Consider the following 27,025-nt stretch of genomic DNA (forward strand, 5'->3'; position numbering starts at 1 on the left):
GAGGAGAGAGTTGTGCTGTGGTCTCTCTGTATAAGGCTAGAGCTTACTTGTGCAGCCAGAGCCTCTGCAATGATCTGCGCCCCGGTAATAGGCTCCTGAGCATCCTGCTGAGGAGCAGCCATGTCTGTGTGTGAGTGCTTTAAGTTTAGTGAACCCTGCCCCCGGCACTCACTGTCACAAACACACTGACTGACACCGCACTTCCCCCTGCCCAGCTCTTTTTTGATTGAACCATCTCTCAGTCCAAGCCACGCCCCTATGTGACTGCATGTAAGGTGGTGGTGTACTGTAGCTGGGGGGAGTGGCCAGACTAGATCGTACCATCACACACAAGGAGTAGGGGAGACTGCGGGTGAGAATGCCATGCATAAATTAATATGCCGATTCGGATATACTAGGAAGCGTATGTGACAGCCGGTGACCGCCGCAGGGTATCTATGTGCTATTGTGCTATCGCTGCCGCTCGGGTATAGTACTCCCCAGTGCCGGTGTGTCCTGCAGCAGCGCAGTGTCACTGTTGTGGAGCATACACATACTCAGTACATAGCTGTATAGAAGGTAGATGATCCAGTACAGTAGTCTCTTACCTAGGTGTAGAGGTGACCTTAATCCATTACACTGAACTTATTTTGGGGATTGGGGAGTTGCTACAATATTTCATATGTTTATACTTCATGCAGATTACAGTCCCATCCTCATCCCAGTCACACTGTGACTGCAGCATCCAGATCAGTGGTCAGGGAACTCGGCCCTCATTACCCCACACAGTGCATGTTTTGCAGGTCTCCTCACAGAATCACAAGTGAAATAATTAACTCCACCTGCGGACCTTATAAAATGTGTCTGAGTAATTAGTACACCTGTGCACCTGCTGGGTTACCAGCAAAACATGCACTGTGTGGGGTAATGAGGACCGAGTTCCCTGACCACTGATCCAGATGAAGGGGTGAGGTGGGTCTACTATTGGGTATCTGGATGATAGGTCGACCGTTTCTAGATAGTCAAAACGTCGACATGACAATGGTCTGTACATGAAAAGGTCAACTTGAGTTTTTCATGATTCTTACTTTAACATACCCAAGGACTCAACGGCGTAGGCCACCCCCCACCCTCACTCTTTACCTCTTCTTCCCCTTTCCCTCAAGTTCTTACCCCCCTCCCTCCTCCCCCATCCTTTTCCCTTCCCTCCCTCTCTATTCCTTCATTTCTCCTTCTCCTTTTTCTCTCTTCATCACTTCTCTATAGCTACTTTGTCTCATTTCGCCACAATGAGCACCCCCAGCGGTCAGTCAGCCACTCTGCCCTTGAGGGGCTCACCTCTCTTCCTATTCTATATTTTATTGTAAACGAGCTTGCTTGTATGTTTATGTGTTCCAACTAATAAAGTGTGTTTAAAAAAAAACATACCCAAGGACTCTGGGAACAGTAACATGTGGATGTTAAAAAGTATCAAAAAGTCCAAAAATGAAAATAAATAATCATGAAAAACTCAGTCAACCTTTTGTCAAAATCATCCTAATGCATATCAGGCTTTTGTCACTGCGGTTCTTATGTATGTCAACCCTTTCTCATTGCCAGCTTTATGCAAGTCCTCCTTTTGGTGTTAACATATTGATGCCAATTCAGTATGATGTGCAGTGAATAGTGCCGGGAGGGAGCACCAGGGATATTGTAGTCCGCGCGCTGCTAAGTTGGAGAAAACCAGTCATGAGTGCCGGCATTTTCTGACTGAAGTGCCTCCTTTTTTGCACCGTGCTAGAGCTCCGTCCCAGCACTATTCACTGTGCAACCTCTTCATTGAAGGCTTGGGGGAAATAAATGGATTTCAGCACTGATGGGGCCTACACAAATAGCGATCCCTGGGCATTTTCAAAGCAATCTCAGTAGATCACTTAGAAAATACATAGCTCCGTGTGTAGGGGCATAGTGATAACAATGCGCGCCACCGCGCCTCACTATCGACCCAGAGATTAATTCTGGATAAATCTAGTTAGCGGTCAGGACCAGTGTTCTCATGGAGCACATTGGCCATGATGGATCACTCAGTGGCACAACACTGTTCAGCGCTAAGTGTTCTGAGTGATCTTACATCGCTCATACTGCTCATCGATATCTGTGTAGGCTCCATTAGCGCAGATTCACAACTTATTGGAAATGCTCCAAAGATTGTTTCTCAATTTTCCGTTGCTCATGTTGGGATCTGTTTGGAATGCGACAGGATCATGTTCTTCAAATACATTTCAGTTCTTATAGTGGTAATATACCTATATACTATATGTATGTTCTCCCAATGTTTTCGTGTTTTTGCTCTCACAATTCAAAACATATTGGTATTCATATTGTGTGTGTTTGTTAGTGGAGATGTGCTATGTCTAGGAGAGTGATACAATAGAGAGAGATAAAGTACCAGCCAATGAACTCCTAACTGACATGTTACATGCTGTGGGCCAAATTCAGACTTGATTTTTTCTTATGATGGATAAATCCATGCGCGCGGCAGTTGGGGCAGAGAGAGAGTTAAGGCCCTCATACACTACTGCGACTTGTTTGAGCCTCAAGTCGCTTCCGATTTCCTTTGATCACCTCCGGCAGCTCTCCGAGAGCCCTTTCATTCTATTTTTACATGCAATATATTGGATGTGCTGTACAGGTTACAGGGACTGGCACATATGGCTATATAAAGCAAATCACATGCAACGTATATCGCAGGTGCTAAAACCATAGACAGTGTGCATCTGATGCCTGCGATTCAGTTTAATCTTACGCCTGAGGTCCGATCTCCGACCCGATGCACATAGGACCAGCATCGGATCTGATGTCAAACAAATGCGATTTTGCCACTTTTCATCCTATTTTTTGGCTATATCCACCAAAATCAGATAAAAAGTGACCAAATAGCACTAGTGTATGGCCAGCTTTAGATTTGGTTGGGGTGGGTTGAAACAAACATCTAAATTAGATCATACACTAAAGCAATTAGCCACTTTTTATCCGTTTAGCATGTGGCTGCTGGTGTGAAAGGAGCGATCTGCGATACCTGCTGCGTTCCTCAGTAATACATTCAGTGGATACGGAATATTTGCAGCTACTGTAACTGAAGAAATAGCTACAAATATTTTTGATTAATGGGCACATAGATTGTAAACTTCACTTGGTAAGGACTGATGTGAATAATACAATGTATCCTCTTGTTGTAAAACATGATTGGGTTTTAAAATGGAAGTTTTAAAACATTTCAGATGGTCTATTGAACTTATCAGATACCTAAAGCGGGGTACACACTAGCCGCTAATCCACATATTTTTGCCACTTTGCCGGTGAAATTGCAGCCATAATTGCTGCTTTTTGAGGCATTTTACGCCAATGCCTCTTCTCTTGAAAGTGAAAAGGCATTGGTGAAAAATGCCTTCAATAGTGTCGAAAACAGCCTCAGTTGAATAGTCGGGAGTAAATTAGTTCCGTGTTTTGCCTATGAGAAAAAGCAGAACTATTTGAATACCCCCCAGAATGTACCTATGGCAGACAGCCAGGAGCTGAATAAAACCATTACTACAATGTAATAATAAAACAGAATTTAAAAACTACAGCAAAGCTTTAATCCAGAGAATGAATACAATCCTCATTTGTAACATAAAATACAACAAAAACTATATACAGGTTTTATTAGTAATTAAAAACTAAATAAATACTTTGAAGCGCTGCATAATTGATTAGTGCCGGATGAGAATGTAGAGCTATATGTTTACATTGGCATGTTTGTGTTACCCATGTTATATGACCTGCGTGTTGTGCCCGCAGTCACTGCCTAGATGTCCGCTATCTCATTGTTGTCCATGTATTGCTGCAGGTGGCTGTACTTGGTCTCTCCGTTAGCGCCTGAGTCACTCACAAGCTTGTCCATATTCCCAGGATTCATCATTCTTGTTCCTCTTCCAGTGATGTAAGACTTCAAGAACTTGAAGAACTGTAATCAGATAAAGGCTCCAAATAAGCAGTGAGCAGAGGGTACGCTATTGTACATTATTTAGCTATTTACTTTTAGACTAACTTCTTTTTATGGATAGATTATTATTATCATTGTTTTGCTATACACAGTGACCCTGATCTGATCGCAGTACAATTTTTTTCTCAAAATGGGCAAAACCATGTGCACTGCAGGTGGGGCAGAAGTAACATGTACAGAGAGAGTTAGATTTGTGTTAATTATTTTGTTTCTGTGCAGGGTAAATGGGTCAATCCGTGACGAAATTCCCGGGTCTCCAACCCTGCTTTTTACCTGGGTTTGAGACCCGGGTATGCAGGCATGGGTTGACCCGTTCACACTGCAAAAAAAAAACAGTGTTGAAAGGCAAATTGCTGGGTAGAACTGCTTCACCCGGGAATTTGCCATTGCAGTGAGAACGGGGGTCCGTCAGTGCAGTCCCAGCATTAAAATGCCAGGTAAAAGCCGGGTATTTCACACGAGCAGTGTGAACACTGCATTAGATTTGGGTGGGGTTTATTCAAACTGAAACGGAAATTGCAGTGGAAAAAGAAAGCTAACATCTGTGAGCTACATGCAAAAGCAGATAGTATTTGCCCTGCACTCAAACAATATAAATGTAGGTGCTCCCCTTGCATAGCAACATGGTTTGTTCGAGACAAAAATGAATTGCTTTTTTGCTTTACTGAATCTAGCTCATACATTGAATTCAATGGGTACACCAATTATATAGGCAAACTGGGTGCATGGCTAAGGAGGAACTTTAAATAGTTTATTGTTAATTGCATTAGCTTTTTAATTTCTCTTGCTTATTTTAAGCCTTTTGCAAGCACATACTAGTTTTTGTTCTTAATCCCAATCATTGTGTTCACACTCTCCTGTTTGTGACTGCATCATGTAGTTATCATGGTTTTATGCTACTTTATCTCTTTTAGCCTAAAGCCAGCACAGTCTGACGTTGCGCTCACTAATCCCATTTCAATGGAGAAAAAACATTAATTATAAACTGACAAAATCTATATCCATAAATGTATTGCTGGTGTTGAACTTAAAGGCGCTACAGTATTTATCAAGGTATCCGGTCGATTGATCGACAGTCAATAGGTTGAACACTTTTGGTCGACAGACATGAAAAAGGTTGCCATTGATAAAAGGCTGACACAAGCAAAAGGTCGACATGCTGATGGTCACAACAGGAAAAGGTCGACACGAGATATTCATGGTTTTTCTTTTTATTTACCTTGCTTGTTCTTACATTAAGATCCAAATGGGCATAGAGGGAGGATATAATCGTGTGCTGAGCGCATTGAGCCATGCGAGGGGCCCCGGTACACTAATACGGTTACATTGTCGACATAGACACCAAAGAATGTGAAAAAACTTGTGTAGACCATTTGCATGTTGACATTTTGCTTATCAACCTTTTGTCAATGCAGAAACTTTACACATGTCGACCTAGACCAGGTCTATATATTTCATATATCGACATTTTGCCTGTCGACCAATAATGATTGACCTATTTACTGTCAACCTTTTAATCCCACACCCATTTAAAGCCTGGATAAAGATAAAATTGTGAGAAATACAAACCAATCAGCTCCTAACTAGTTTTTCAGGGTATGGATCATTAGGTCCTCAGCATGTTGGTCGACAGTCATTAGGTCAACACCAATTTGTCGACTTGCAGGAAGGTCGACGTGGGGGTAGGTCGTCAGTCAAAAGGTCGACATGGGGTTTTTCACATATTTCTTGTCCAGAATGTTGACACAGTCGACATAGACACTGAAACGTAGCACCGCGTACGCTCGCCATGCTTTTTCTCCCACCACACCCTAGTGGTTGGTAGGGCGTGAAATACCGCCTGTTGGCTCAAATAAAAGTGAAAAATCCCATGTCGACCTTTTGACTGTAGACCTAACCCATGTCGACCTAATGACCATGTCAACCTAGACTCATGTCGACCTTCCTGCATGTCGACCTAAATACATGTCTATTTAATGGTGTCAACCTAATGACTGTCGATCAACATGCTGGTGACCCAATGACTGGTTTCCTTTTTCAAAAACAACCTGGCTGGCTGGTACTTTATCGCTAACATTTTTATCTCTCTCTGAGCTATGATAAATAACCGCCTTAGTAATACTATTTATATATCCGTATATATACGCACCCCTTTCTTGTGTCTTATGAAAGTCATGTTTGCTCAAAGGTACATATTGCTATCTCCATAAATCTATATGATTTGTGAAACAAAAAAGTGATCATACCAGTTGCAGTATACTTTGTATAATACAGCTAAGAACTGGCTTGAGTCTTTATTAACCCTTTGAGTGCCAACTGCCAGCTCACATTTGTTATATAAACTCAAATAAAAAATGTGTTTAAAAAAAAAGCTTAGATGTCCTATATAAGGTAAACATTACAGGTCATTATGATGTAGTGTAATGTATGTATTCATTATGATGTAGTGTAATGTATGTATGTATGTACTTATTATTGTATGTATTCATTATGATGAATACATAGGTTTGCTTGGCAATTTTCGCACCAATTTTGGCACTCAAAGGGTTAAATATTTGACCAATACGGTATTTAATGAAATGTTCAATCACTTTGTTTTATTCCTAATTAACCCTTTGCTTAACTTATCTGCACTCTTAAATTAACATTGGCTACACTTTTGTTTCTTTTTAATGCCAAATTAAACCCATTAATACCATATACTGAACACACACAGCCTATTATATACAATAAATTCAAACCTTAAAAAGTGAAATGACAATATGTAAATATTAGTTACCAAATCCCTGTTGTATGGGTTTCCCAAAGATTTCCATTCTCTTTCTCTGGATGACTGGGCAGCGATGCTTGCGATAAGTAGCGATATTACATAGGCTGCTACAATATGGCTTTTTTTCATCCTGACAAAAAAAAAAAAAAATGAAATGAAAGATAGATCCATGTGTGAACTGGGAATTAGTATAATATTGGTGTGCAGTTCCCTCCCTGGTGTAAATGTTCTTACCTTGTGAAGAAATGTAGCTCTGTGCTTCTGCGTCCACAGCTGCTTCCTTGTCATCCGCTAAACAGAGTGACAGCCAGATTCAGTGACTCAATTTATAAGTCTTAATGACAATACGCATCCCACACTAAAGTTGTGTGTGGATGAGCCGGATCAGTTGACCTGCTTTGTTCACTCACAAATGGAGTAGTAATTAGAGTCCTTGGAGAATATCTGTCATGAGTAAGAGGACTGCGGTGTATTATCTGGGGAGGAGAGGGGGGGGGGGGGGGGGGGCATATTAATAAAGGTAAGTTTTTATGAGATGTCTTGTTTGATAAAACTTGGAGAGGGCACTTATGTTTGGAGAGCTGCTTCACTCCTACGTCAGAGCTGCTCGCTTTGAAAGATGCTTCTTGATTTTTCTTTTTTTAACAACACTTGGAATTAAAAGTGTGATCGTAATTTTCTGTCATTTTCATGTTCGACAACGCTGTACTCGTCTATTTAACCCTCGCAGTACTGATCATGAGATTGTATTGCTGTATGTTCTGTACTGCAATAAAAAACTGCATGTAAGAAACTGCAGTCACTAAAGCATTGTATAGGACATAGGCCCTTATTCTGGTTGGTGCGGATATGTCCGCGTGCGGTCGTTCCGCCGAAGTTTTGTGTCTGCGCATGTGCAGAGGCATATCTGCGCATGTGCGAAAGGGACATACGTCCAAATTCCGCATGAATTGTTTACACTACGAATAGGGGGAGGAGAGGGGCGTTGAAGGGCTGTTTGGCCTCATTACCATATGCACACGCCCCGCGTTTCATGGGCGTTCCCATGAAAACGCTGGGCGTAAGTATGGTAATGCGGCCGTGACGCACGTGTAGGGGGCGGACATATGACATTGCCGGATGTCAGCTGCCCGCCCAGATCCCTGCTTTTGCACGGAGAAATGCCTGAGTGGTCTGAGCACGCGGGAGCTGCCTGACCGCTCGGGCCTGCATTCGATGGTCTGCGACCATCAAATGATGGGGGAGGTTCCCAGAGATGGAGGTGGTGTATACATGAGTAATCCACTCGTGCTCCGTGCGGTCAGCGGCTTACCGCATTCGGACAGAGTGAGCGATCCGTACGGAAGGCGGGGTTTAGGACACACGGTCCTGGCCGCATATTCGGCTCCGTACGCACAGACCAGAATAAAGCCCATAGTCGGAGAGATTTACTAAGATGGGAGTTCTATTTTAGATGGGATGTTGCTATGGGCAACCATTCAGATACTATCTATTATCTTTTAGAAGGTTCTAAATAAATAAAAAGTAGATTCTGATTGGTTGCCCATAGCAACATCCCATCTGAAATAGAACTATCACCTAAGTAAATGTACCCCCATCGTTCTGTCACCATAGCAAGTACAATGTATATTGTAACACTAGCATGTTGCCATAGAAATGTTTTTTGTTTTTTTCATTAATGTACTAAGGCTTTAAAAAAAAAAAAAAACCAGCCAGGCTAGCTACAAATGGCCCATCTTAGATCTTGTTGTGCTAGGAAATTACACAAGACATATACTAAGATGTGTATTCTACTTCACATGGGATGTTGCTATGGGCAACCAATCAGAATCTACTTCTTTATTTAGCACCTTCTAGAAGATAATAGATAGTATTTGATAGGTTGCCCATAGCAACATCTCATCTGAAATAAAACTACCTTCTTAGTAAATTTTCCCCATTGGTAGCTCATGTTGCACAAATGTGGATGTCCCATTATTTCATATTTGGCTATTTCAGGATTTAAGGTATATTAACCCAAATCAGACTATTTCAGATAAAGCTGAGCAAATATTGGGGTGTGTGCAATCCAGGACCATGGCTGTCTTACCTCCCGACAGCCCTGGTCCTAGCCCATTTGTGGTCTGATTGACTGCAGAAGGACAGGTGGCATTCAATGTCCTGCCTGTCAATTGGTGCAAAGGGGGCGTGGCTGCGAAAACGGCCATGTATTGGCGATTAGCGGCCGGGATCACAACGATCCACGGCCGTTATCAACAGAACGTGCAGCTTCTAAAGTCAGGCCCGTTCTGCCGTGATCCTGCATCAATGCTGTCGCTAAAGAAAACATTGAATAGGGAGCCGCTGCCATTTCCCCCATCGGAAATAGTGGCGTTACATTGCATACCCCCATTGTCTTTTATCATTTCAACTAGTGAATGATAAAAAGAACTATGACTGGAGTGAGCGCATTGGTCTTGAGTCAGGGCAGGGGTACGCACAAAGGAGTAGCAAGTACGACAGTTGTTGCAGGCAGGGCAGCCATCGGAGAGGTGGACTGCTGGGACTTCTGTCCTGGGTTCAGACATAAAGTGGGCCCATGTGGTAGCGTAGTGGATAGATGCCAGGCCCTTTAACTGGTTACAGGCAGCAGCCATGGAGACAAAAAAAAAGGGGGGTTATTGATCTCACTGGGAGTTTAATCATTTCAGATTACCTCCTTATTATCAAACTCTCATTCAAATTATGATGAGTTGTGCTACCGCAAGACAGTAAATGGAAAGGTTTAGGGAAACAATAGAAGGTTTTATTTTTCGGTGCACAAGAGAGAAAGAAATATAAAATATAACTTTTATTATTCACATCTAAAATAACTGTGAAAATGTAAAAACATACATACAACATGAATAGACTGAAGACATGATCTAAAAAGGGAGTAACATCCCATCCCTGGTGTTGCGGGGGTGGTCACAATCAATCTCCGTAATAATGTGCAAGACTGTGTGGTGTCTATCAAATGAGGGTACTGAGTTATCCAGGCGGTGATAGGTAATCTATATTAATTGTGGGGAACCATGTCCCTAGATTTACCACACCGCATAAACCAGGATAAAACTTGAGGAGACTAGGTGCGGTCAGCATCCTGGCCCAGTGGCGTAACTATAGTCCCGCAGCCCCCGCAGTGGCGGGGAGGCGCTAAGGAGGTGTGGGCGCCGGGGGGTCTGCGGGACTATAGTTACCTTATGTCAGGTCCCGACTCCTGCCCTCCACCCTCTTTACCCCGTTGCCGGCGCCGCTGCCTCTAACCCGAACATGCAGATCTGTCGGGTCCCCGGCTTCGGCTGCAGTGCTAATATAATATAATAAGTGACACTCATAAAATGGCTGCCCCCATACTGCAGACCGTTTTTAAGGTTGCTAGAGGAGGCCGCCATATCAAAATACATTATGTCACCCAACTTTCCCCCGGATAACAAGAAATGCTGACGCGCATTTCGCAACCAGCCTTTTCAAGGCAAGAAGCTGGTTTAAAAATGCGCGTCGGCAATCAGCAGTGACCACAGTGGGGACTGCTAATTGGCTACTCTTTCGTGAGCTCCAATTTTTTTACAGCAAATGCAGAACACACATAATGCCATAAAGAGCAGGTACAGTTTCCCATTACTATCACTATTATATTACACATAAAGCCATAAAGAGCAGGTACAGTTTCCCATTACTATCACTATTATATTAATGTTTATGGGGGGAGACTTATCAAAGCTTGGAGAAAAAAAAATTCTGAGCAACTCCCTGTACACATCCCTTCTCGATAAAAAGTTCCTCTGCCTGCTAGTGCTAAGATCAGGCTAGAATATCTGCGCTGCACCTGAATCACTGAGCAGTGCCAGAGGCACCTATGGAAGCGATAAATAGCCCAGGTGTAACGAAGAGGAGAGGTTACTCACCATCAGCCTTTGTCTCCAGTGGCAGCATTGTCACATCTAGGTGACAGTATCATCTTCTCCACACTGGGGAGATGCAGGAAGATATGATTTGTTTGTTTGGCTACTTGTCAATAAAGCTTTTTTTTTCTTTTTTTTTAAGTGATACATGAGACTTGTTGGCAAGCAGGGGTGAGAGTACACAGTCCACCTCCTACTGTACGTCAATGACAGGTGAAGCAGGAACGGCATTAACTCCACAAAAGTGGAGTGATAGTACGTGGACCACATAGCCTGTAACATTATAGGAGTGATCGGTACTATATCTCTCTCTGCTTTATCTCTCCCTATGTATTATGGAGCATAATATTATATTTTAGCTCGCTAGGCTGCGTACACTCGGGGATGTGTACGAGAACACATACCCTCGCATGCGGCCGAAGGGGAAAGAAATAATTAAAATACTGGTCGTTCCCTTGCCCCGGCCCCTGTCCACCCCCTCCCCTCCATCAACAAAGCGAAAGCCTCAGAAGGTGTGATTATCGCCAATGGCATACGCAAAGGGAGTCTGCAAATGCGCAGAATTGTGCATGTGCAGACCTTCAACATCGGAAACCGATCAGACTAGAATCGGGCCCATACTGAGCTGTGACTATCAGCAAAACACTGAGCACTGGGTGGTAACTGTGCCAGTCTTTCTAGGGCTAGAAGACAACTGAAGTAAATGCTTCTTTATGGTGTTTTAAATGTGAGCTGCACAAGGACATTGACCAATTGCTTTTGAGAACAGCCGTGTAATAACCAGGATACATTATATTAAATTGTTCTAGTCTGTAAGTGGGAGAGTTGCATTAGGATAATTGCAATTCTTCAGACCAGTCTGACATTTTACAGTTAATTTGGTAAATGGTCTTTTGAATTGCAAGAATATTACAGAACTAAGGCAAATAAGTCTATAGTACCGGGAATCCTGTAAAAGGCTTTTTCATTTTGCCCCGAGAAGAAAAAATGCTTTCAGGTCAGAATAACTTAAAGTGACTCTGGAGATAGAAAGGGTTTTCTATACCAACTTTTGCTATGGTTCAGAAAAACAAAGAGATTTTGGAGGTAATTTACTAAAAAAGAAAATTATAAATAGTGTGATCACCGATAGCAACCAGACAGCAATGCAAATATGCACAATGGACTTCCTATACAAGACACTCTAGATGCCCAGTTCAAAGTGCTTTGGTTTTTCACCAGCACGACTCAATACATTCACAGTTTGGCTTTGCGTATATATATTCCATGTTTTCTGCAAGAGTCATTGCTGGGTTCATTTATTGAAGTGATGGGCTTGGGCACCTCATTACACACATTTTTCTAGTTTGATATTAAAATGATGTTCTCCTTATATCTTCAGTACACAACTGACAAGCTAACAAAGACATGTTAAGGTAGATGAATTATTGATCATATCCTCAAGATATATGCCTATGAATGGCCTCAGAAAATCATAAAGTTTTAAAAGATGTCTGAGGCAGTGCAGAGACTGTAACCCATGGCCGAGGTAGTGCAGAGACTATAACCATGGCCGAGGCAGTGCAGAGACTGTAACCATGGCCAAGGCTGGGCAGAGATTGTAACCATGGCCGAGGTAGTGCAGAGACTGTAACCATGGCCGAGGCAGTGCAGAGACTGTAACCATGGCCGAGGCAGTGAAGAGACTGTAACCCATGGCCGAGGCAGGTCAGAGACCGTAACCCCTGACCGAGGCAGGTCAGAGACCGTAACCCCTGACCGAGGCAGCTCAGAGACCATAACCTCTGGCCGAGGCAGGGCAGAGACCGTAACCCCTGACCGAGGCAGGTCAGAGACCATAACCCCTGGCCGAGGCAGGGCAGAGACCGTAACCCCTGGCCGAGGCAGGTCAGAGACCGTAACCCCTGACTGAGGCAGGGCAGAGACCGTAACCCCTGGCCGAGGCAGGGCAGAGACCGTAACCCCTGGCCGAGGCAGGGCAGAGACCATAACCCAATGCTTGTGTACTGTGTGAGCACTGGAGGCCATAACCTTCTCCATATGCAAACAAGATTTCATGCTCCACTAAGACTGACTGTAGAATTTGCAATCCCGGGATTGGCATGCCTAAAAGAAAATTGTCCCTGTGCCGCACACTGACTGACGTTTGGGGAGTGGTGGGGGGGGGGGGGGCAGATGGCAGCGGTGTGGAGGCAGGCATCTGGTATGACGCGTGCGGCAGTGGTTAGCCTGGCGGCGAGCATGTTTCGGGGCCAGTGCCACTCTCGCTTACTTTTGGGGAGCAGGGGAAGCAGGTGGCATCGGTGAGGAGGCAGGCGGCTGAGGGAGACCCGGCGGCGAGTTCCAATGCTGGTGGTGCAGGGCTGTGGCCTGCGCAGGCCGCATGCCGGGTCAGGAACAGCCGGGCAGCGCCTGAGCGAGTGCTCAGACGCTGCCCGGCAATAGACTGTGCATGCGCAGTCTAATCCCGGCTATGAGGGCCGCATATAGCCCCCGGGCCTGAGGTTCCCCACCCCTGGTGTAGCCACATGCCATAAGGGGTGCGGCCAATAAAAATGGGGGTGTGATACACATATGCCCCCAATAGTGCCAGATACACATAGGCTAGGCCCCTAATAGTGCCAGATACCTATATGCTCCCACGTGCCAGGTATGCCTCCATGGTGCCAGGTATGCCCCCATAGTGCTGAGTATATCCCCATAGTGCCAGAAACAGGTATACCCCCACAGTGGCAGATACTTCCATACAGTGCCAGGTATGCCCCCACAGTGCCAGGTATGCCCCGCAGTGCCAAAAACAGGAATGCCCCACAGTGCCAGGTACTTACCCACAGTACCAGGTATGCCCCCACAGTGCTAGTTTCCCAGCAGCAGCTCACTCACCATTGTTGCTGCTGCCGGGGAGAGGACAGTCCGGTCATCCGGTGTCCCATTGCAGTGCCGCTGTCTGTGTCCTGTGTCCTGCACTGCCGCCGCTGCCTCCCTTCTCAGGGGATGAGAGCACAGCGCATTGCGCGTCTCTCCTATGCTTCACTGTGCATACCTTTGACTGGGCCGTCCGCCAATCAAAGCTTGCGGGCCGGCTCCTAATTGGCTTCTGACCCGCGAGCTCTGATTGATGGACGGCCCAGTCAAAGGGATGCACAGTGAGGGGTAGGAGAGACGCGCAATGCGTTTCCCCCCCTCAGAGTGAAAAAGGGAAGCGGCAGCGGCGGATAATAGAGCGGCGGGCGGTGGCCCAGTGGTCGAGCCACTCTGATTGCTGTGGATCGCTACTGGAGCGACGGGTTGGCGACCACTGCTCTAATGTATATGCACAATATTGTCAAGGATGCACGCTCCCGCAGTGGTTAGCGATGTCTAACGTTGTCTGTACATGCGAGATGAAGGAGAATATCGCTAACGAGATTTGTACCCAGCTGTACTGATATTAGAAAAGTAGTGGATTAATCTTTTGTAGTTCTAGTATGTCTTCAATCAAACCCCCCTCACCACCACCACCACCACCACCACCACCCCAAAAAAAGAATAAAAACCTAAATGACTGCATACAGGCTGGACATCCGTGCAAAAGTCCTGGCAGTCAGGAGAGTGAATCAGTTCTGGCTCTACCACCTAACTCGGGATAGTAAAAGACATATTCAGTCTTTTTTTTATTTTTAATGAGATTTATTATTCAGGTTGTCATGTAACTTTTGTTTTATATCTTTTATGACCGTAATCAGACCAATTGGTTATTTTATCTTTTCCAGGTAGAGTGTCGGAAATGCTGGCAGTAAACCTCAGGCTTATTATTCTGGTTTCCTACTGCTGTTCCATGGCAGGGGTTGTCCATGCAATAACACACTATGTGGCTGCGGTATATGAGCACCATGTTATATTGAACCAGAACTCTTCAGCTCTGACAACACGGAAACTTGCCTTAGAATTTATGGCCAAAAACCTAAAGATATATGAACAGCAGGTTGCTGCAGCTGCTGAAAAGGTACAGTATGTGTTGGTTTGTAACATACATTGTACAGGTTGAGTATCCCTTATCCAAAATACTCAGGACCGGAAGAATTTTAGATAATGGATTATTCGGTATTTTGGAATATTTTCATATTTCAATGAGGTATCTTCCATTTATGTTGTAAGCACATCAAACACATGAAATACACACACATATATTTTATTTGTGCATGAAACAAGGTTTTAAAACATGAAACAAACTTTGGGGTTTATTCAGGTTGATTCACAATGCTGCGAATTCGCAGCCTTGCGAGTCCACCAAACCCCGCCCGGCGAACAACCCCCCCCCCCCCCCCGCCGCCCCCTCAAAGTGCGAATGGATGTTTTGCATAAACATCTATTCGCATGGCTAGGTGGCTCGGGTAACCACCCACATCTTTCGATGGTCACCGACCATCGAATGATGTTTAGCATGCACGCATATATAAGTGACTTTTCAGTTACTTACATTTGCGTGCACGCTGGCGTGGATATAGGCGGGCAGCTGACATCCGGTGATGTCAGCTACCCGCCCCCCCACACCCGCGTCACTGCCTCATTACCATGAGAACACCCAGCGTTCTCATGGGAACGCCCATGGAACGCTGTGCGTTCCCATATGGTAATGGGGCAGCCCGGCGCCCCGCCCATCTCCGCCCCCCCCCCCACGCCGGCATGCACCATACGCCTGCACATGTGCAGATACCCGCCTGCGCAGACGCGCAACATCGGTACTGCGTGCGAACGCAGTACCAAATGGATCTGAATCAGGCCCCTTGTGTACAATCCCAGACACTGAATTTGAATTCCAAGCAGTCATGTCCTTGCACGTATTTAGTGCCAGTTACATGTCATCTCCCCAATAGTGCCAGGAAGATATCACATCCTCAGTAGTGCCAGTTAAAATAAAATAAAATGAAATTTTGGAGACTATGGTTTTCAGAATAATTTGGATAATGGATATTTGGATGAGGGATACTCAACCTGTATACTCAATATATGATGGTAAGATCATTAAATATATATGACATTAATATTTCAGTAATTATTAGGAAGCCTTTATAACTTTTATATTTTATGGGCTGTTATACCACACTGTAAAAATTATCTAATTAATAAGGTCTTTGGTTATGTAGAAGCAGCATGCTAATTGACCAGTATTAATGAACTGTATGTGGCAAGAACTTCCCTCTTTTCTATAGTGCAATGGGGCAAATTAACCCTTTGAGTGCAAAGTGAATTTGTCAAAATAGGTGTAAAAATTGCCAAGCAAACATTTTTATTCATCGTGATGACCTGTAATGTGTACCTTATATAGGAAATATAATCTTTTTTACACAACATGTTTTATTTGAATTTATATAACAAATGTGAGCGGCGCTGGCATTTTTAGTGGATATATTGAACATCTCTCACAGAGCTGTTGGCACTCAAAGGGTTAAGTATTTAGAAATTCATATATTTTTAGTTCTATGGGGTGTATTCATTTAGTGTCGGATCCATTCCAATATTCATTTGTCGGACACTACCTGTTCAATTAGCGGGCATGTTCGAATGTCAGATTTGGCCGCTGCTGCTCACCAGGACCAGGTGAGTGACGCTGGGATGCAGGACAGCGCCAGGTGAGCTTTCCTCACCCGGCCCGGCAGCGGGAACCTAATGAGAGAGGAGGAGGGTGCAGAGAGCGGGAGGACAGCATGGGGTGAGCTGCTTCTGCTCATCCGGCGCCATCCTCCCTGACGCAATCCGATATTTTTTCTAGTCGGATTAAGATTGCTGGAAACGGGGCCAAAACCTGTCGGATATGTCTGCATTTCCAGTAAAACTAATGCACATGGTTTCTGACAGCAAAAAAAAGGAAGAAAAATAAAATTAATTAACATTCAGCGTCAGCTTCCAACAGAAAAGCGTAATGAAGTTGATAAAATAAGCAGCAAAAAACACTCAAACGGCTTCGACATTGTGGCATTGAATAGGATGGCGAAAAGCTGTTTTATGAACCTTGGAGACGCTCACCTAACGAAAAGCCAAAAATGTAAACCTTTTTTTGCGAAAAGTGGCGGATTGAATTGACGACAAAACAAATTTGACAGTCGAATTTGGCAATATTTTGACGAAAAAGCCCATTTCGACTCTGATTGAATATATGCTATGGGTTACAACTACAAAAAAAAATAATTCAAAAGTTAATAAATATAATACTTTAAAAATCTTGTTTGCAGGCGAGTAGTAAAAAAAAATCTACTTTGTCAGTGTAATTGTGTTTACATAGTAAAAAAAAATGATGATACAATTTTTGACTAAGCAAAATATATATATAAAAAAAAATGAGCGTGCTAACCATAGAGATTGGCATATGGTGTTTTTAATAAAGTATAATTATTTATTTCTGTGTCTGCATGGTTTAGACTGACACATTAACAGAACTGTGAGCCCAACTTAAATGTTAAATATTTGTCATCAACAAGCAGTCTAGGGTTTGTTAATGTGCTTTATATACTTGCCTTAAAAAGGGATACATCACTAGTATAGTCCAAATTAAGTTGCAATCCCACATGGTACTTTATTTTAATTTGGAAAGTGTACAATATTTGTTTTGTGTTTGTTTTAAACATGAAGCTGATACTAATTTTCCAGCAGGTAACCCTTCTCTTTTCTGATTTGATCTGTGTGGTACATTTACGTGACTCAATGATTGTTCCCACAAGTCTAGAATTTGATCTACTGGGTGAGATTTAATAGGATGAGAGATTCAAAAAGTGAGAGATTTGGGAAGAAATCTCCAGTTTTTTTAAAGCGGCAATCATTTACACTGCAAAACCAGTTTGTTTTTGAAGTGTAAATGATTGCCGCTTTAAAAAAACTGGAGATTTCTTCCCAAATCTCTCACTTTCTGAATATCTCATCCTATTAAATCTCACCCACAGTATCAGTCTGTGCCAATCCATCACATAGATTCTTAGTGGCTAGGGGAAGTAGGTAGTGTTTTTATTTGAATTTATATAACAAATGTGAGCGACGCTGGCATTTTTAGCAGATATTTTGCATATCTCTCACAGAGATGTAGGGGCTGAAAGGGTTAACTAGAACATTCCATTCTTCTGTATATTGCCAATCCTAATGAAACCATTTCATCCTCTCAGCCTCTGTAACTATCATCCTAGCTGTCCCACATTTTGCTTCTAAACAACTTGAGCATTTTGTGTACAACAGCTTATTTCACTTCCTGTTCTCTCACTCCCTTCTAGACTCTCTGCTGTTGGGATCATGCCCCCAACATTCCATTGAGGCTGCCCTTACAAAATGGTTCTTTGTTCTGCTTGCATCAGTCTTACGCAATCAGTGTTTATTGAGGTGAAACAACAAACATACAGTGTGACTACTTGCATCAGTCTTAATGTCTGTGGTTGGTTGGAGTTGCTGTTGCTGCTACGTCTGTAGCTCTAATATAGATAATACAGTGGGGTGGGGGTAACCATGCTCCAACAAGATGCCTGACATATTGTTATATTGACTGTAATAGTGTTCTGTGTGGGTTATGAATATACAGTAGGAAGTCCTTCACATGACAAATGTGGATGTGCACCCCGGACAGTAAGGGTACGGGTTATCAAAAAAAGAAAAGTAGTCTCATGTTTTTGGGGGCACTCTTAGTTAAAACTTAACTTTTATTAATCAAGAAATGATAAAATTGGGATCACTGTCCCTTCAATATCAATACACAATCCATATGAACAAAAGGCAGACAAGATGGATTACACATACTGTATATTAGATGCTGGATAGGATTCGCTTTCTCACAAATTGAATATGATAATGTAGGGATTACTGACCCTCCAAATAACAACACAGTCTAATATAACAAATTATGGACAAAAGACACAAAATATATATTACTTACATCAACACATATCAGATGTAGGGTACAAGAAAAAATATTCTTGGGACTCTGATATGTTAAGTTCTGAGATCGCAAGCCTGCAAAACACTGGGAGAAAAATATCTCTTATAGTACTGCATACGGTAAAAATGATCATTACAGTATTACAATTCTGTAGAAGCTGGTGTATCCAGTAATACTTAAGACCGCAGTTTTGTCTGAGTTCTAGCACTATTTCCCACTACTACAGTTTAAGGTTCAGGTAGCCCTAGTTAATCAATGTTCCATTTGGGGCAGGTGACCGGTAATTCAATACTGTATTCTACACAACTTTTCTGTAATAGAGATTTGTTAGTGTTATTTATATTGTTATATTGTACAAACACATAAACAAAGTCAGCTCTAAAACCCTGTACACACGGGGCGATATATCACCAAACGATATATGTCTCACGCTGAGCGATATATCGATCGGTGTCCCGTTTGCATCAGCAACCAGAGATGGTCGCTGATGAAAAAGAAACTGCGGGGGGAGCCCGGCAGTGGAAATCAGCTGGGCGCAGCGATTACTACGGGCAGAAAACGGGAGCGAGCACCCGGCGATTTATCGCCGGTGCACACTCCCATCGCTGGCAATATGGTCACTCAGCGACCATATTTCCAGCGATATTTGCTATAATCGCCCCCGTGTGTACGCACCATTAATGCACAGTTCCCTGTCTCTGTTATACATGTATTGAAAACATCCAGTGGTATGGCAGGAAGGGAGGTAGATGGGAAGGTAGCGGTGTTAAGAAAACCCCTTGGAATATTCTGCTGCTATAGAACTCCCCGTACAGACGTATGAGGGAGTTTGGGAACCAGAATCACCCGCAATTTGTATAAACCTGTTATTCTGATCTGTTTATACGGTGTTATTTAGACCTGATTACAGCAGGGTGATTTAGAAGAGCCTTGGCCTCAGATACCTGCTTCCCCGCCACAATTAAAATCCACCCTGTGCATAGCTGCGAATGTCGCGGTGGAATGCGGGTAACTGCAAATCCTTTCTTAACTCTCTCACAAGCGAATCATTTTTTCAGTCTGCGCATAATGCGGAACGTACTCTGCCTGTGCGATAGAGATAGTCTGACTGAGCCCAAAGCTGACGTTGCATGCACTCACTGAAAACATGTGGGCACACCTTCATTTTTCCTGACACTCCCAGCAAATGGGCGGTTACCACCCCAAAGCACTGGCTTCCTATCAATCTACTTACTAATGGCTTGCAAACAGAATAGATGCTGGACTTTTTTCACTCTTTGGCCTTGCGCATGCGTGCTATGATCCATACACATGCGCAGTTGATCGATAATCATCCGCCTTTCTAAATCATAGCCATGCGATCAGGTCTGATTGGCCCCCTATATCTCTTTAAGTTGTTTTGTGTGTTTGTAGTATAAAGCTGTCTTTTGCTATTATTTATTTGTCATGTATTTAGTTTGTCATTGTTTTTACTACCACACTAGGGGGTCCAAATCATTGTCTTTCCAGAAGATGGTATCCATGGTTTTAACTACAGCAGACTATCAATTTACCCCTACTTGGATTTTCTTCCCTCTTCCCATTTGCCTCCATGGAATCCATGCCTGGAGCCGGACAAGTTTCAAGATACAGAGGTTAGATAAAAGAAAGCTGTCTATTTCCCTGCGCCTCTTAGAAGATTTTTTTCATTTTTTATATGGGGTAGAGTTTATAGGTTTATTTGATCACTGGATTATTGTTCACTGTAGGATTTTTTTTTTAGGGCAGAGTGCTCACCACCGGACAAAAAAAAAAAATCATATATAAAAAATTGCACGCTATGCAAGTATTATACCCATTACACATTATGGCACACACCGTAATGCCTATTACATATTATGCCACACACTGCAATGCCTATTACACATCATGCCACACACTTTAATGCCTATTAAACATCATGCCATACACCATAATGCCTATTACATATCAGTGGCGTAACTAGAAACATGTGGGCCCCATAGCAAAAGTTTATAAGGGCCCCTATTTCTCACCTAATGCTAAAAAATGCATAAAGCATATAATAATTTGACAGGCAAAATGGGCCCCTCTCAGCTCTGGGCCCCATAGCAGCTGCACCCCCTGCACCCATGGTAGTTACGCCCTTGTTACATATTATGCCACCTAAGTGCAGTTTCCCTACATGCTTGTTGCCTGGGGTTACGTGCTTGTTGCCAGGGGTTATGTGCTTGTTACCAGGGGTTACATGCTTGTTGCCAGGGGTTTCATGCTTGTTAACATGGGTGGGTTTCATGCTCGTTGCCCAGGGGGTATTGCATGGTTGTGACCCAGGAGGGGTTACATGCTCATTACCCAGAAGGGGCTTAGCCTGCTGGAAGAGCTGACATGCTGCTCTAAGCAGAGGAGGTGAGCAGCGTGGCGGAGGAAGGGATGCGGCTGGAAGAGCTGACACCTAGCTCTCAGCAGAGGAGTTGAGTAGTGTCAGCTCTTGCAGCTGCATCCCATTTGGCAGAAGAGCACCCTGTGCAGAAATTAAAGGACAGGGTGCCTTCACAAATTAAAAAAATGGGTATGGCGCAGCACCTGCAAAACAACTAACACTAATGGATGCCAGGACACTCCACACTCTAACCCTAGGGAAAGATTGGCGTTACGATGTTAAAAGCTCCACTCTTTCTATGTCTTAGCTAGTGTGAGAGATCGGCAGAAGATGTATTTGTAGTATACATGTTACCTGCACAGTGGTAGCAGCCATTTTATGAGATGAACCAATACTGTGTATCAGTCATAGCTGTTACTGGTTCTTTGAGAACTGCCATCATTCTGATTATTGGTGCTGCTCACAAAATGGCTGCTCCTCTCCACTATATGCTGATGAGACATGGTTACATGTTCAGAAAGCAGAGTATTTTTACATATGTCATAGGGGCAGATGTATTAAGCCTAGCGAAGAGATAAACTAGAGATAAAGTGGAGAAAATGTGGAAGGAGATAAAGCACCAGCCAATCAGCTGTGTTTGAAATATGACAGTTGGAAGTTGATTGGCTGGTGCTTTATCTCCTTCCACATTTTCTCCAGTTTATCTCTTCGTCAGGCTTAATACATCTGCCCCATAGTGATGTTCTGATGAGCGTGTCTCCGCAAGTTATAACACAAAATAGAAATGTTCTCTCCCTGATGAGAGAAGTATATTTGATGTCTTTGAGCAAGAGCTTATTGGGTTAATCTAGCTGAGCTGACATGTCCAGTGACTGTGCAAGGAACTGTGTGATAACTTTGCCACCTAGTGGAAAAGGAAGTCATTTGGTGTTGTCAATATGGACTACTTTTCTCATACTGTAGTTCCCTGAGAGAAATCCCAGGATCCCGTGTGGCTCCTGCATACGCAGAAGGATTTCCAGGTTACAAACCTTAAAGTCCTTATATTCTAAAGGATAGCTGTTATTGGAAGAGCTATCCTTTGTGATTTTAATTGCAGTGCTACATGCATACCAGTTTTATTAATTTATTATTACCAGTTTATTATATAGCGCATACATATCCCACAGCGCTTTACAGAGTACAGTTTAACATTCACATCAGTCCCTGTACCACACAGACATTCTAGGGTTAATTTGTTGGGAGCCAATTAGCCTACCAGTATATTTTTGGATTGTGGGAGGAAACCAGAGTGCCTGGAGGAAACCCACGCAAGTACTGGGAGAATATACAAACTCCACACAGTACGGGTCATGATGGGAATCAAACCCATGACCTCAGCGCTGTGAGGCAGTAACCGTTAAACCTGGGGTAGCCAACTCCAGTCCTCAAGAGCTACCAACAGTTAATGTTTTCCAGATCTCCTCACAGAATCACAAGTGAAGTAATTAGCTCCACCTGTGGATCATTTAAAATGTGTTAGTGAGTAATGAGTGCACCTGTGCAGCAGCTGGATTGTCTGGAAAATGTGAACTGTTGGTAGTTCTCGAGGACTGGAGTTGGCTACCACTGCATTACACCATCCGTACTGCCCCGGTACGCTGTCCGTGGCATCCATATTAATGCCAGTATGTAAGCGGTAGCTGGCGGGATGTATCTAAATTGCTTGATACAATATATGGGCAGGATGTATGTTCATCTATGAGAAATTCTCGGTTTGCACTGGCCAATAAAAAAGGGAGGATTGCAGGATAGGTGTAAGCATATAGCTTTATTATAGCCATTGTCTTAGTAATGTATACAATGAGGAAGAGCAACGCCCCCCCCCCCCCCCCCCCCCCATTTGCTCCCAAAGGGCGGGATGTACTAAAGGGTAAAATGCGGTAAAACGGGGGTTTTACCGCATTTTCCTATGTACCATTACCCATTCCCCCCCGTCTCCGCCAGGCAGGGTATTGCCACCTATAGAAGCCTATGGGCTTCTATCGCCACCCGCTGCCCGCCATCCACGCGACCCGTCCTCCCGTCCTCCATCGATCTCCTCCCCCAGCAGGTGTCACAGCCGGGAGGCAGGGGGGAGGAGGAGACGCTGGGGACGCTGACAGCCGCCGGGATGTGACGGAGACCCCCGCACACCACATTACAGGTATCGTGGGGGTCTCCGTCACCGCACCCCGATGCTAGCCGCATATGTTAGTACATATGCGGTAGCATCGCGGCGGCTGGGCGGCGATGTATATTAATACATCCCGCCCTAACACTGGAAAATGGGCAAAAAATTATACATTTGTTAAATCAGACAAATTTGATCAATCTATTTGAATGACAGTTTTTCAGTGTTTGGGAGCAAATGTATGATTCTCATTTGCTCCCATACATTTCCAGGTTTTTGTTCCCACCAGACAGATTGGACAGATAAATCTGTAGGTGTGTACCCAGCATTAGGCTCAGTAGATACAGTGGGGGAAATTTACTAAAGGAAATTTGTAAAAAAAATAGGTGTATTTGTATCCAGAAATACACTTATTTTTGACATTTACTTTCCCGAAAATACGGCAATTCGTATTCATATTGATGTGCTATTAATACGAATTGCCATATTTTCGGGATAGTAAATGTAAAAAATAAATGTATTTCTGGATACAAATACACCTATTTTTTACAAATTTCCTTTCGTAAATTTCCCCCTGCATGTCTGCAGCCTATAGGTAGGGGATTGCGAGATGTAGTTGATTACTTGCACACTGCAATAGGTTTACACTCATGAAACAATGTCATACACTTTATACCACACACCATATTACCCATTACACATGATGGCACACACCGAAAGATCTCAAAGGCATGTCAGCACGGTGGGGGGCTTTGTAAGGGCGCACAATGCCACACACAAATAGGCAGGGTGCATTTTGAGGTTTTAAAAATGGGCAGGGGTGCGGCATCCTGCAAAAGAAGCTTAGACGGAACACTACAGACACGTCGTAAATGCCGACATTCATTATGCCGACATGGTAACATGTTTTTCATTGAAACCGACTTGTTCTTAATTCACGATTCAAGAGGGCATAGAGTTAGATTATAATAGTGTGCCGAGCGCAGTGAGGCACCGTGCCCAAAGCATGGCGAGCGCAGTGGCATTGACACACAAAAAGAAAATACGTTGGCTTGTTGATATGCCAAGTTTTAAATGTCGGGATTTTGATTGTCAGCATAATGAATGTCAGCATTGTAAACATGTCAGTATTTTGACTGCCATTGATTGTCGGTATTTTGACTGTCGGGAAATCCTACTGAACCCACTAAAACATTTTGTCACAGCCGTTTGCAGCTTATGTGATATTGCCGTTTTAGAATAAGGATGGGGAATTTGTACCAAACAGCCGCGGTGTTGCCAGGTATGTCTAATCACAGATAAAAGGCTGAATATGTAGCGCTGGGAATATAATTGTTGAGGTTGATTCAGTGACATCTTTGCCTGAAATCATTACTAACATCAAAAGGAATGAGCGATGTAAAGGCACAGAATGGGAACCAGCATGTTGTGTATATGCTCCCGATATACAGTAGTTCGTCTAAGTGCAGATGAAAGAACCTGACATGTCACAGATCAGATCTTCATTCATCAAGTGCTTCTTCTGGCTGAGACAAAATGATTCAGATTACTTTCTTTTTTTTTCTATGTAGGGTCACCTGATTACCAGTGTAACATATTGCAGATGCATATATGCTGTTATTATCCATAACAACTGGCAGCACAGTGAGGTTATTTCAGTGACCAAATGAGACCCAAACTACTGTATTAACTACCAGTTCCCCATCAATGCAGGTGCCGGATGAAGCTCTCACAGTGGGGATTCCAACGGTCAGTATACCAACATTGGAATCCCGGCTGTTAATTGCCTGACAGTCGGGATCCCAACTGACGGGCTATTCACCCCTGTCGGAGTACCGGCACCTTCCCACTTTCACCCCTGTCGGAGTACCGGCAGTTGGGATTTCGATGTCGGTATACTGATCGTCACAATCCCAACTGTCGGAGATTCATACTACACCCATCAATGCAGTTATATTCATTATTTTGAAAGGCAAGTTACATCCCACTTAGTAGTCGTGTGGCCATAAGTCATTCTGCACAGTTCTGGTCACTGATCTGTTATGTTATGAAATAGGATGCACATTATTAACATAATCCTGCTAAAACCTAGATCCTGTCAATCCTATAATGGGGTATGGGTCATAGGGTCGACAGTCAATAGGTTGACACATAAAGTTTGACACAAGCAAAAGGTCGACCTGGAAAAGTTCAACACGAGGTTTTCATGTTTTTATTTTGATGTCTATGTCAACAGAAGTCAACATGGATGTCGTATAAATGTAACGCTCGCCATGCTTCGGGTATGCAAATATCTATCCAGAGGGATAAGAAGTATGAAAAACTACATAAAAAAAAGGGGAAAAACTTATGTTGACCTTTTTCATTCCAACCTTTTCCATGTCGATGTATTGCATGTGTTAACCTTTTTTCGTGTGGACCGTTGACTGTCAATCAATAGTGCTTGACCTATTGACTATCGATGGCATCCCCTATAATGCCCATAACATAATAATTAGCATTCCCTGGAGAACCATCCTCTTCATGTCCTTCTCTCCCATCTGCAGGTTCTCCAGAGACTTAGCTGCATGGCAAGAATCCATGGCATGTTTGTGGTCGCTAACCTGGGAACTAAGGTGCCCTGCGAGGCTGTGGACCCTCATTGCCCTCAAGATGGAAGATACCAGTTTAACACAAATGTCGTGTTTAGTGACAATGGCACACTGGCGGCCAGTTATTTCAAACAAAACCTGTACTTTGAATTTGGTTTTGACACCCCTCCGGATGTCCAGCACGTGGTGTTTGATACTCCCTTTGCTCAGTTTGGCCTCTTCACTTGCTTTGACATCTTGTTCTATGAACCGTCTGTGAGTCTCATTGAAAAGTATCAGGTGCAGCACCTCCTGTACCCAATAGCCTGGATGAACCAGTTGCCACTTCTGTCTTCAATTCAGATTCAGAGAGCCTTTGCTACAAGGTTTAACATTAACATCCTAGCAGCAAACATCCACCACACAACTCTGGGCATGACTGGAAGCGGCATTTTCAGTCCTATGAGGTCCTCCTACCACTATGACATGGCTAGTGAGAGCGGCCATCTTATAGTAGCCAAGGTTCCAGTAAACCCCTCAGAAGAGCTGTCCCTTGGACATGATGAACCAGATTCATTTGTGACCGCTGAGGCAGTTGAAGACAAGTTACCTGGTGCACAGGTCTGTGAGAAAATCGATATTCTAGAAGATTGCAGGGAATCAACAGAACATTCAAACTTAAATGTGTTTTATGCAGAGATGATGTATGATAATTTCACTTTTGCCCCTCTTAATGGGAATAAGGGGAACGTGCACATCTGTGCAGGAACACTCTGCTGTTATCTGGAGTACAGGAAACTCAATCAGTCCAAAGAACTGTATGCCCTGGGGGTATTTGATGGTCTTCACGTGGTGCATGGCACATATTCCCTACAGGTCTGTGCCCTAGTGAAATGCTTGAGTCTGGATATGAAAACCTGTGGTCAGGAAGTGACTGACGCAAGCAGCATCCTAACCTTCCAGCTCTGGGGAAACTTCAGCACCAAATACATGTTCCCCATGTTGGTCACATCAGGAGTTACTTTGCAGTTACCGGACCACTGGGGTTGGAAAGACAATTACTGCTATATGAATAAAACAAAAATGGGGTTGGGGCTAGTGACGGCAGCATTGTATGGGAGGTACTATGACAGGGACTAGAGTTCAAGAGTAATGCTGACGATTTTTTTAATAGTTCACTTAAAGTGGAAAATGGAGGCCATTCAGATATATATATATATATATATAGGTAGGTAGGTGGGCGGACCGGCACTCACTCCCGGCTGTGCAGCCTGCTCCGGTGCCTTCCAATACGAGAGATGTAGATGTGAAAGAACAGCGGCGGCACTCGAAG

General features: G+C 43.6%; 2 protein-coding genes and 1 long non-coding RNA gene across 4 annotated transcripts in view; 1 reads left to right on the forward strand and 2 right to left on the reverse strand.

The window, feature by feature from the left end:
- The window catches only part of HACL1 (2-hydroxyacyl-CoA lyase 1), a 47,717-nt gene extending 47,529 nt beyond the window's left edge, over positions 1–188 (reverse strand). The window contains exon 1 of the mRNA XM_083188966.1: positions 48–188. Within this exon, the coding sequence (XP_083045092.1) occupies positions 48–122 (75 nt within the window). The 5' untranslated portion in view covers positions 123–188. The remainder of the gene's footprint in view (positions 1–47) is intronic.
- Positions 189–474: 286 nt separating this feature from the next.
- On the forward strand, positions 475–27,025 carry BTD (biotinidase). 2 transcript variants are annotated; one of them, XM_083188968.1, is made up of 4 exons: positions 475–558; positions 14,449–14,681; positions 20,075–20,224; positions 25,669–27,025. In XM_083188968.1, the coding sequence occupies exons 2-4, from the start codon at positions 14,463–14,465 to the stop codon at positions 26,830–26,832; spliced, it is 1,533 nt and encodes a 510-aa protein (XP_083045094.1). In that variant the 5' UTR covers positions 475–558; positions 14,449–14,462; the 3' UTR covers positions 26,833–27,025. The 2 variants fall into 2 exon arrangements, with proteins under 2 accessions (XP_083045094.1, XP_083045093.1); XM_083188967.1 differs by lacking the exon at positions 475–558 and adding an exon at positions 3,688–4,005.
- Positions 3,574–7,171, reverse strand: LOC146081058 (uncharacterized). Its single transcript, XR_014475054.1, has 3 exons — positions 7,008–7,171; positions 6,783–6,903; positions 3,574–3,964 (listed from the first exon to the last, which is right to left on the reverse strand). It is a non-coding gene; the product is annotated as an uncharacterized LOC146081058 (long non-coding RNA).

The sequence above is a fragment of the Crinia signifera genome, chromosome 5 (genome assembly GCF_055691185.1).
Source record: "Crinia signifera chromosome 5, ASM5569118v1, whole genome shotgun sequence".
Taxonomy (NCBI): domain Eukaryota; kingdom Metazoa; phylum Chordata; class Amphibia; order Anura; family Myobatrachidae; genus Crinia; species Crinia signifera.

What these genes read in the sequence shown, in the direction of transcription:
- BTD (XM_083188968.1), top strand. Translation starts at nt 14,463, where the DNA reads ATGCTGGCAGTAAACCTCAGGCTTATTATTCTGGTTTCCTACTGCTGT. An exon ending in TTGCTGCAGCTGCTGAAAAG is followed by an intron (nt 14,682 to 20,074) that starts GTACAGTATGTG and finishes CTACCACACTAG; the next exon opens with GGGGTCCAAATCATTGTCTT. An exon ending in ACAAGTTTCAAGATACAGAG is followed by an intron (nt 20,225 to 25,668) that starts GTTAGATAAAAG and finishes TCCCATCTGCAG; the next exon opens with GTTCTCCAGAGACTTAGCTG.